Here is an 11,693-nt window from a genome sequence, read left to right as displayed (position 1 = left end):
ACCAAAAGGAACCAGTCACTCCTTCACTGCACTCATAACCAACTTAAGTATTCATGTACTATAACACTTTAAAATATTCAATGTATTCACTCAGTACCAATCATGATTTCACTCACTTGTGGGTAGGACTCACTGTTGGAATTTAAACCTAAAATGACTCTGCAATACAAGTTCTTTGATACAAAATGCAAGTAGATAGTCACCTGATTAATGAGTCCATATTTGACCAGTTCCTCTGTTAACGAGTCTGCACCTTCCTCATCCTTAACCACACAAGTAAGCTGCCTGTTCATCTTGTCTTCCATACGTAAGGAAATGGTCATCTGTAAAGTCCAAGAACATCAGCTGATCTCTGGTAAACACTGAACAAAAATACATTTCAACTAATACATTGTGCTGCAACAAAAGGCCTATCATTCTGTTATTAAGGTTTCAGCAATTCCCACTGATACCAGACTTCAACAGCATGGTCCTAAAATCCCTTTCCTGTTCCCCCTCCCCCCTTCAGTACATACGATATCAAGGGAATTTAATCTTTAGAAGTAAATATGAAAAAATATCTTATTAATGAAACAAAACTCACTGAACAGGAATTCAATCTTGCCAACCTAAAAATGAATAGCAAAACTGGGAATTTGGTATGTATCACAAGGCAGCTAGTGCACCAGATATACTGCAATACATACACATATTTCATCTACTAAAATCTGTAAGAATATGACTAACAATGGGTAAATACAAGTAGTTCTCCCATGACAAGACATCAGGGAATCATCTCCCTTCTGCCCATCTTCAAAACTCATCAATGTTTTCACCTCCCCTCTATTAACTCTGTATTACCTCTACTTCTTAACATAAGGAGAACTGATAACTAGTGACTACTTCCATCCTTCTTCTAACTAGAGCTGGTGACACAGAAACAGTCCTACACTAATATAATGCTCCCCATTTTCTTTCCAGAGGTCTATGGGAGGGTCAGCCACTGTGAAACCCAGGTTTCCAGTCAATGATAACACCTGTTGGTACTATCTATGAGATTACCTCTCTTACTGTCACAACTAATACATTCATCCAAATACATCTCACTGACGAAGTGATGAAGAAAATGACATCTGCCATCATGTTCCATGGTGTATGACAATACACTTAGCACTACCTAGCATGTTCATGAGACTTGACATCACATTCTGAGAAACCTATAAATGTGATCTACAGCACATCCAAATCTCCCTCAACATTTACAAACTTCTTCAATGGAGTATGTCAATATGTTTCATGATACTTGCTGAAATGATCTAAGGCACAAATCTGGATTTTGGATGCATCTCTAGTATTTCTAACACTAAATGAAACCTGACAGAATGACCAATACTTACAGCAAGACCATCTCCTTCTTCACTCGACCTCACATTACACATCATGTTGACTATCTTCCTCATTTCCAAGTCCGTTGGCTCTGGTGTATCGGATTTGACAGACTCCGGCGCTTCTGGAGAGATGGCACGCGGGCGGGATGGAGGCTGCAGCTGGAGCCTGAATGCAGTCAGAGGGTAGATGCCAAACCTGTGACCAGGCAAGCAGAAGGGGAAAGAGAAACATGCTGTAAGCAGGACAGCCAAGAGCCACAGAAAGAAATAAACCATGCCAGGAAAGACTGCAAGCAAACATATTCCAAGACCCCAGTGTTGCAAAATGCCAAGAACAAAGTGTGAAGAAGCTGTACAGTTGAAAATTGTATATAATCAAAAAGAGCTTCATAACTGTTAATGAAATACCAAGATTTTTTCTAATGCTCTACATCATTTACAGAATTTTCTTTACTACACCTAACTACTCTATGAAGCCAGTTATGATTCATCGTACCTTTATTCAAGAACAATAGTGATGTTGCATAGTAAAGCCTGAGGTATGATCAGCTCAGGAGAGGGACGAGGCACAAGCTCAACTCACCTGACATCTTCCACAAATTTCTCCAGTTTTTCAACAACAGGAATATCCACCATTCGGATTAGAGTTGGCTCACGCCCAGTGTGTCGAATTTCTGCTACAACACTGTCCTCTGCATATTGGTGTTGTAGCAATTCTTCTATACAGTTGTCTATGAACTTGTTAGCTGGTGACAATAGAAAAATTATGTTATATTTATATATATTCATGCGGCAGGAAAGGGAGGAATGGAGGTGGAGGTAAACTGTAGACTGAGAGAAGCAAATAAATGTTTTGAGGAATAAAAAAAATTGATGAAAAAAGGCAACTGGGAATGGATGCAAAGAGGAGATTGTATGAAGGGGTGATTGTGCTGACAGCATTGTATGGGGCAGAGGCTTGGAATTTAAGAGAACCGGAGAGGAAATATTTAAATGTATTTAAGATGAAATGTCTGAAAGTATGGTAGGGGTTACTAGGTTGGAGATAGTGAGAAATGAGGTGAATAGGAGAGCAGGAGTAGAAAAAGAGATGAGAGATAGGGCTGATGAAAGATTAAATGAGATGTGGAAGGCAGAGGTGGAGGGAGTGAACTTCAAATGACTGAGGATGAGCTGATGGGGTGAAAAGGGTGTTGAGCAAAGAAGGGAGAAGGCAGGAGATAGGGATGAGAGGAAAATGACTGGGTAGGATGATACTGTTACACAAGGGAGGGAGGGAGGGATTGGGCTAGGGTGTACTTATGTGTGAATGATATTTTGACACAGATTGAAGAGATTTCTCCCCATCTCTTTTTCGGCACAAGTGAATGGATTTTTTTTTTTTCTCTTTTATTTCCCCCCAATTAAGTGAAGCAGCCTTGCTGTGAATATACTGTGTCTTGCTGCACTGCATTTGACTCAGGGCAGTTGGCAGATGCAGGTATGACCCATCATCCATGAGGAACCAAAATGGAAGGGATGGAAAGGAAAGAGTGGCGGAGGGGAGTGAAATGGGTAGGCATAGGTACATGCCTCTGACTTACCTACCCCCCTTATAAGGGGAAAAAAGCTCTTGGTGTGTATATATACTGAAAATATGAGAGCACAATTTCTTGTATACAAGTAGCATTAAACTCAACAGCATTATGACAGTTGATAATCTTTTTGTTTGTATTTTCATGATTTCCATAAGGTCATTTGGGGGGGAGTAAAGGCAAATTCAAAGACATCAATTTTAATAATAACTATTTCGTCTATATAGACATCTTCAGGAAAAATCTGAAATATACAAAAATACAAACTTACAAGTATGAACACACAAATTTAAGCAGTTACAATGATACAATATTACTGGGGAATAGTACTTACAAATGAAGAAATGACACTCAAGTGCATGAGCTTATATAATGGAGGAGATCTGATGTCTAGCTCTAGTCATCTGGGGGGGAGTGTGAGAGTTGTGGAGGTAGCATCTGCCTTACAGGTGTGTGGGAGAGATGAATCCCTTCACTACCACCACATCAGGTGAACCAACCCTCCTCCTCTCACCCAATCCCTCCATCTCTCCAATATGCCTGTAAGAAGGGCACTACCTCCACAACTCTCGTGCCCCCCCAATGACTGTTAGGCCTAGGCCTAGACATCAGACCCTCTCCACTATATAAGCTTATGTATGAATGCACCCAAGCATCATTCCTTCATTTTGTAAATACTGTTCCCTAGTTATGTTATATCACTGTAAACACTTAAATTATTGTGTTCATACTTGCATGTTTGTACATACTTTTGTATATTCCAGGACACGGAAAGAAAATCAAGAAAGACAGCTATAGAAGAGAACTGAAAAAGAACAGCTTTCCTCACAGAGTAATAGACAGTTGGAACAAGTTAGATGAGAAAGTGGTGTGTGCAAAAACAATACATGAATTTAAAAATAGTTTAGATAAAATGAGATATGAAGACGGGACACCACGAGCATAGCTCCCCTTCCCATAAAATACAACTAGGTAAATACACACACACACACACACACACACAGAAGATAGGGGGAGTGGAGAATAGTTGTGTATGAATGATGATGTGAAGCATAGAAGGAAATGGGTGGGGGATAGGGGGGTTAGGGAATGGTTATTTGTGAACAATATTTTGATGAAGCCTGAAGGGATTTCTCCCCATCTTCTCTTTTTCTGCATGAGGGGACAGATGGGTGGGAGTGGGGGGTTTCACTGATTAAATGAAGTGGCCTTGCTGCATTGCCTCTGACCCAGGGCAATGGGTGAGATGCAGGAGGAGAGAGAGAAAAAAAAATATATATATATATATATATATAAAATAAAAAATAAAATAAATAGGGAGGGGGTGATGAAATGTGTGGGAGTGTATATATGCCTTTTGAATTTGGCTACCTCCTTTGTGAGTGTGAAAAAGCCCTTGGTATATGTGTATTTTATCTAGTTGTATTTTACAGGACAAGAGCTATTCTTGTAGTGACCATTTTTTGTATCTCTCCACATCCAGTTTATTCTTAAAATCGTGTACAGTTTTGGCACTCACTGTTTCTCTGTTTAGTTTGTTCCAGACATCAATCACTCTATGTGGGAAGCTATTCTTTTTCAGGTCTCTTCTGTAACTGTCCTTCTTTAGCTTCTTTTCATGTCCTCTTGTTTCTCTTCTGTCCCACTTTAATAAATTGTCTCTATCGAGAGTTTCCATCCCTTTCATAATTCTGTAAATGGTCAACATATCACCCCTTTCTCTTCTCTGTTCCAGTAGTGACAGATGTAATTTCTCCAATCTTTGTATGTTAGATCTGACAGTGTAGGTGCCATTTTTGTCGCTGCTCTTTGGATTCTTTCTAATTTTCTTATGTTCTTCTTTGTGCTAGGTGCCCACAGTGTTACAGCATATTCTAGTTTAGGTCTTATCAGTGTAACCACTATTTTTTTAACCATCTCCTCATCCATGTAGTCGAAGGCCACTTTCATTGATCTTAACAAGTTAAAAATCTCTCCAAATAATTTATTGACATGTTTATCAGGTGTCAAGTCACTTCAGATTACTCCCAGATCCCTTTCTGAATCAACTTTTTTGACTTCCTCGTTTCCAATTTTATATTGACCCGATACTCTATTTTTGCATTTTCCAAATTCCATTATGCTACATTTCTTAATGTTGAAGTTCATCTCACATCTCTAACTCCATTCCCATATTCTGTCTAGGCTTTCTTCTAGTGATCAGCAATCTTCTTCTGTTCTTACTCTCTTGAGTAATTTGGCATTGTCAGCAAAGAAGTTCATGTAACAATTTACTCCCTAAGTACCACTCTCATTTTTCTCCCAATTAAGAAATCCTTCATCCATTCCAGCAGCTTACCTTGTAAGGGGGAAAAAGCCTTGGTATATGTATTTTAATTTTTCTTATTAATTTTTTATGTGGTACTTTGTCAAATGCCTTCTGCAAGTCCAAGAAGGCGCAATCTGCCCAGCCATCTCTTTCTTGTATTATCTCAATAAATTTCGAGTAAAAGTATATTAAGTTTGTGGTACACGATCTTCCACTTCTAAAACCAAATTGTTTAGAGTTTGCTATTTTATTTTCTTCCAAGTGTTTGGTCCATTTGTTTCCGATTACTTTTTCTCATATTTTTGCTACTGTGCTTGTAAAGGATACCAGTCTGAAGTTTGTAGGATCTTCCTTATTTCCTCCTTTATATATTGGTACTATGTTTGCATCTTTCCAATCTTGTGGTACCTTTCCTTCTTGATTGAGAAGTCTATTATCTTGTATAATTTGTCTGTCAGTTCGTCTATACACTCTTTCAGAATCCAATTTGCGATTTCCTGACATATAGGTTTTTTGTTTGTTTTTTTTGCCTCATTTCTTTTTGTGTTACCTTTATTTCTTTAATTTTGGGTGATCTTTCTTGTTGTCCATCTTCCCAAAATTGTGAGCTCTCGATTGTAAAAACAGACCTGAAATGTCTGATCATAAATTCTGCCATTTCTGTGTCATTTATATTCTTTATCTCCTTCACGCAATTTCACAATTTCATATTTATCCTTTAGTTTTTTATTTATATATCTGTAAAAGAGTTTAGGCTGATCCTTACATTTATCTATAATATCCTTTTCATAATTTCTTTTTTCTTTCCTGCGTATATTCACACATTCGTTCCTAAGTTTTATATATGTTTGCCATTTGGATGTTTTTTTGTCTTTTTTCCATTTTTTCCAGGCTTTGTCTCTTCTGTCTCTAGCCTCACTACACCTTTTGTTATACCAACACTTTATATAAATTTCTTGTTGTTTCTTTTTTGGTACATATTTGTCAATTCCTTCCTTATATTTTTCTTTGAATATGTTCCACTTGTCTTCCATCTTTGTTTCCACTTTAGAGAATTTATCCCAGTTTGTGTTATGGAATTTTTTTCTTAGTTTTACAAAATCTGTTTTGTTGTACATTAATCTTCCTTTTCTATATTATCATTCCTGCCTATATTGTTCTGTTCTTTTAATTCAAACTCTATTAGTATATGGTCACTCTTTCCAATTGGTATCTTATACTCCATTTTTTCTCAATATCTGGTTCAGAAGTTAATTTAAGTCCAGTTTCGACAGTTCTTCATTGTTTCTCTATCTAGTATTTTCCTTAACCCATTGTGTTAGGGTGTATTCAATGGTCATATCCAGTAGAATGTTGCTCCAAAGTTCTTCTCCCCCTTTTACTATCATTTCTTCCCAGATTATATCCTTTGCATTAAAATACCCCATGATTACTATGTTTCCATCATCTTTCAGTAACTCGTTTAGCACATTCACTGTGTCTTCCAGTAATTTAGAGTGTTCGCTATCCAACCAAGCCTGTGTTTTTGGTGGTACATACACTACTACAGTACAAATTTTCTGCTTTTCATCTTTTTGTTTAGAATTTTGATCATAATTAATTCTACATTGCCTTGGCCTTCATTAATCTTTGTCACATTTAGACCCTTCTTGGTCAATATCATGACACCTCCTCCCTGCTTATCTGTTCTATTTTTCACCCAGTGGTTGTATAGACCTTGTCCCACTATGCTTGTTGATAAGAGGTCCTTTCAGTTTTGTCTCCACAATTCCCATAACGTCAGGTTTTTCTATTTCTAGATAGTCATTTAGTTAATTGATTCCAGAGATCATGCCATCAATATCTGTGTATGCCACTTTTAGTTTCGTATTTTCTTTTCTTTTTTGGTTTAAGTTCTCATTTTTTTGATGTACCATTTTTTTTAGTCTCAAGTCCAGCACACTCTCTCTCTCTCTCTCTCTCTCTCTCTCTAAAAAAAAAATAATAATAAATAAATAAATAAATAAATCCGTCTCTGTTCTTTTCTCATTTCTATCATTGGCTTTAATTCTGATTGCTTTGTCTTTCTCTTTTTCTTCATCACTCATTTCCTTTTGTTTGCCAATTTAACTGCTTTCAATAATACCTCCTCAGCTATCATTTGAGTTCTTAGTTTTATTTTCAGAGGTCTGTTGTTTTTCTTTTGAATATTTGCCTATCCTGTGGATTTCATCGATTTCTTTATCAAAATTTTGCCCTTCATCCTGTATTTCTTTCAAAATTTCCTTAGCTATTTCCTTCTTCTTTTCTCTCTGGTATCTATACATATCATGTTTTTCCTGGATACCATGGACCACAATGCACTTACCTTTGTCAACTGTATCTCTCACCCAATTTTCCTTTTCTTTAATTACTTTCATAACTGTTTCTTTTGTATTTTCCTCCATCTGCTTTTGTAATATTTCTCTAAAAGATATTTTTTTATTTTCCTGTTCTTGTTTCCATTGATTTTGTATTTCAACGAATTCTGTTTCTTTGTGTGTGTGTGTGTGTATATATATATATATATATATATATATATATATATATATTACATCTTCAAAGTACAGGCAAGAGAGATTACAAGACTTTTTTATACAAACATCAACACAAGAACAAGGGATGTGGAAAGTTGTAACCAGAAAGGTCAGTCTCCACCTCTCCCTGTGCCATATTTCCTCAGATGATCAATCTAGCTTTTTCTATACACAGAACCCAGAAACTATGGACACTGAGGCAATGGACTTCAGTATTTACAGGCAAATTATGGGGAATAAAGACTGACCGAAATTCCTGTGCTTCAGTTGTCCCACATGCTCATATATACACTTACGGCTACATAACTGAATGTTCTTTTCAATAATAACAACACAGTATTAATAATGTACCAACATTTAGGGCATGATTGTATGATTGTGTGTTTATTTGTGGATGTCCTAATTACTGACATGTGTCAACAACTCTGATGATATTGTTCTTAGTTAATATTATATACATACCAAGGGCTTTTTCCCCCTCAAGGGAGGTAGCCAAAGTCAAAAGGCATAATTCCACTTCCAAGGCCACTTCATTTAATTGGCAAACCCCCTGCCTCCATCCTCTCATGCAGAAAAATAGAAGATGGGGAGAAATCCCTTTGGGCTGCATTAAAGTATCATTCACACATAACTTCTCCCTAACCCCCCAACCCCCCCATCCTCCACCCAGCATCATCCATACACAACCATTCTCTACACACCCCTATCTTCTGTCTTCTCCCTTCCTTACTCAAAAGATATCCCCTCTTTCTCAACACGTTTTTTTTATCCCATCCATCCATCTCATCCTCAGTCATCCCCTCATGTTCACTCCATCCACCTCTGCCTTCCACACTTCCTTTACTTTTTACTTTTACTTCTTTTTAGTTAATACTAGGGTTTATAAATGATTTTTGCCAGAGTTTTATCATCTCTGTAATTTTAAAGCATTTGGCTGCATCCATATCGAGATAATTAATATGTGATATGCTACTGACAACTTAATGCAAGCTTCAAGTTGCAATGAACTGCTCCATAGCTAATGCTGTTGGTCAAGTAGGTGTATCCAGGGCATATTGTAAATTTTCATTAGTATCTCAATATTAGAGTTAACCATGGTAATAGAACTGCCTCATAGCTCAGTTTTTTTTTCAGTAAGATTAAAATATACTTATATAAGGTGATGTATTTAGGATCATCCTCAGACTTCCATTAGTTCGTCTTCCACAACAAAGAAAAACAAACATGATGTCTCGAATCTCATGTCAAGCTATGAGTTAATGGTAGTGCATATCTTGAATCTTGATAGTGATGTGGCCAAATGTTTTAAAACTTACAGATACGATAAAGTGCAAATAACTTATTAATGCCAATATTAACTAAAAACAATAACATTGGAGGTGTTTGTCTGTAGGTTCCATGTGTTGAACATGACATATATGAATAAAGGGTCATACTAATTAGACAACTACCATCAACTCTGATATTCATTGTTTTTAGTTACTATTGGCATAAGTAAATCATTTGTGCTACATTTTATTGTATCTGTGAGTTTTAAAGCATTTGGCTGCATCAATATTAAAACTAAAGATGTGATACACTATGGTCAACTTGTAGATTGATGCATGCAAGCTTCAAGATGCCATGTTTGTTCTTGCTTGTGGAAGACGAACTAATGGAAGTCTGAGGATGGACCTATCTTGAAAGGTGAGTAATAGGAGTAGAACTAGGACTAGATATGTCTTATATGAGTACATTTTTACCTTACCTTATAATAATAATAATAAAAAAGAGAGAGAGAGAGAAAGCTAGGAGGCAGTTCTGATACTATGGTTAAATTCCATCAAGTTAATTTTTTTCCACCATATTTTGTCATATCTGCAAGTCTGAAAGCATGTGGCCATGTCAATATTGGAAATTTTAATTAAGATTTCCAATATACCCTGGATATGCTGATTTGATTGACAACACAACCTACAAGGCAGTTCATGGCATCTTGAAGCTCATGTTGAGTTGCCAGTGGTGTATCACATCTTGATTATTTTGATATGGATGAGGCCAGATCAAGACACAGCGTATCTACAGCAGGGCTGCTTCATTTCATTAGCAATGGCCCCTCTCCATCCATTCATGCAGCAACACTGAAGATTCAGAAAATTCCCTTTCCAAACCATCTACTTCCCACACCACCCCCTTACATGTACATATTGAACAGCCATAGTAACATAACACATCCCTAGCAAATTCCTACCTTTACTTCAAACCACTTGCTTTCTCCATTTCTAATCCTAATACAGGCTCTACTATTCTCTTAAAAACTCTTAACAGCCCTTAACAGATTTTCACCAATCCTATACATCTGCAAATCCTCCCACAGTGCCTTCCTATCTACACTGTCATAACCCTTTTCCAGATCCATAAAGACCCAAAAAACATCTTTACCCTTTCCTAAAACTTTCTTTTTGGCTACCCCCCATGTAAGGGGGAAAAAGCCTTTGGTATATGTATGTATGTAAAACTTTCTCACACATCTCTCTCACCACAAAAATTTTATCTATGCAACCCCTACCTTTCCTAAACCCACACTGTTCCTCACCAATTACTCCCTCTGTTCCTCTCCTAATCCTTTCAATCAAAACCCTCTCACAATCCTTCCCAACTACACTCAACAAACCGATCCCCCTGAAACTAATACCCAGTAATTGCATTTGTCTCCTTTTCCTTTGTAAAGTGGAACTATACAATGCCCTCATCCAGTCCTCCAGCACTCTACCTTTTTCTAGACAAACATTAAACCTCAGCAACCAGTCCACCATCACTGTACCTCCCTTTTTTAGACACTCCGCATACCACCCATCTAACTTAGGTGCCTTATCTACTCTCATCATTTTAATAACTACTTTCACCTCATCTTTTCTTATTTCTCCCCCATTTTCCTAATCCATCACTATCATTTTCTTAGTGCCTCCCACTGCAACCACCTTTCCTTCCTTATCCTCCTCCACATGCAATAACTCCCTACATTACTCTACCCATCTTCCATTATCGTCTCTCCATCTGCACCTTTTACCTTTTCTTCTCTACTTGAGTCACCCCCTCTTAATTTCCTTCCAAAACATCTTTTTATCACTTTCAAATTTTTCTGTCATACTCTTACCCCATTTTACACCTGCTCTCCTTTTTGTCTCCTTTATCTTGTTTTACTTCTCTTCTTTTTTCTTTGTATCTCTCCTACATTTCTCGTCCCATTTTGCAACCACTCCATAAATGCTCTTTACTTCTCTTCTACAACCCTCTTTGCTTTATCATTCCACTACTCACTACCCTTCCTTCTATTACCTCTTGTCCTCCTTGTTCCACAAACCATCTTTGCACATCTTGTTACTCCCTCCTTGAAACCCCCATTCCTCCACCACTCCTACCTATACTCTATCCTTCACCTCCTCCCACTCTTCTTTCAACTTCTTCTCCTTCTCATTTAAGCAGTTTACTCTAAGCACCTATATACCTTCAATAGTTTTCCTCTTTCTCCATTTATCCTCCACTCTCAACTTAACTTCCACTAAAAAATTATCTGATATTCCCCTACTCTCTCCCCTAAAAACATACATGCATATGTATACATCTGAAAAAGAATAGTTTCCCACACAGAGTGGCAGATATCTGGAACAAATTGGATGAGGCAACAGTGTGTGCAAAAACTATACAAAAATTTAAGAACAAACTAGATGCTGAAAGATACAAAGATGGGTCACTACAAGCATAGCTCTCTTCCTCTATAATACACACATACATATACCAAGGCTTTTCCCCCTTTACAAGGGAGGTAGCCAAAAAGAAAAAGGCATAAAATCATTCCCACCCATTCCATCCCTAAATACACTCCACTCCCCTCCACCCTCCCTCTTAT

General features: G+C 37.3%; 1 protein-coding gene across 6 annotated transcripts in view; it reads right to left on the bottom strand.

Annotated features, from left to right (window-relative positions):
- Nucleotides 1-11,693, bottom strand: part of Madm (MLF1-adaptor molecule) — a 274,209-nt gene that overhangs the window by 20,805 nt on the left and 241,711 nt on the right. For 5 of the 6 annotated variants that reach the window (XM_076180164.1, XM_076180166.1, XM_076180168.1 and 2 more), the window contains 3 exons: nucleotides 1,951-2,113; nucleotides 1,377-1,563; nucleotides 204-323 (listed from right to left, as the gene is read on the bottom strand). In XM_076180164.1, coding sequence (XP_076036279.1) covers nucleotides 204-323; nucleotides 1,377-1,563; nucleotides 1,951-2,113 — 470 coding nt within the window. The remainder of the gene's footprint in view (nucleotides 1-203; nucleotides 324-1,376; nucleotides 1,564-1,950; nucleotides 2,114-11,693) is intronic. The other variant, XM_076180167.1, reaches the window with a different exon arrangement.

This window comes from Oratosquilla oratoria, chromosome 44 (assembly GCF_046742065.1).
Source record: "Oratosquilla oratoria isolate Oo_2021 chromosome 44, ASM4674206v1, whole genome shotgun sequence".
Taxonomy (NCBI): Eukaryota; Metazoa; Arthropoda; class Malacostraca; order Stomatopoda; family Squillidae; genus Oratosquilla; species Oratosquilla oratoria.
The sequence above is the reverse complement of the archived record's forward strand: the minus strand, read 5'-3'. Positions and strand labels throughout refer to the sequence as shown.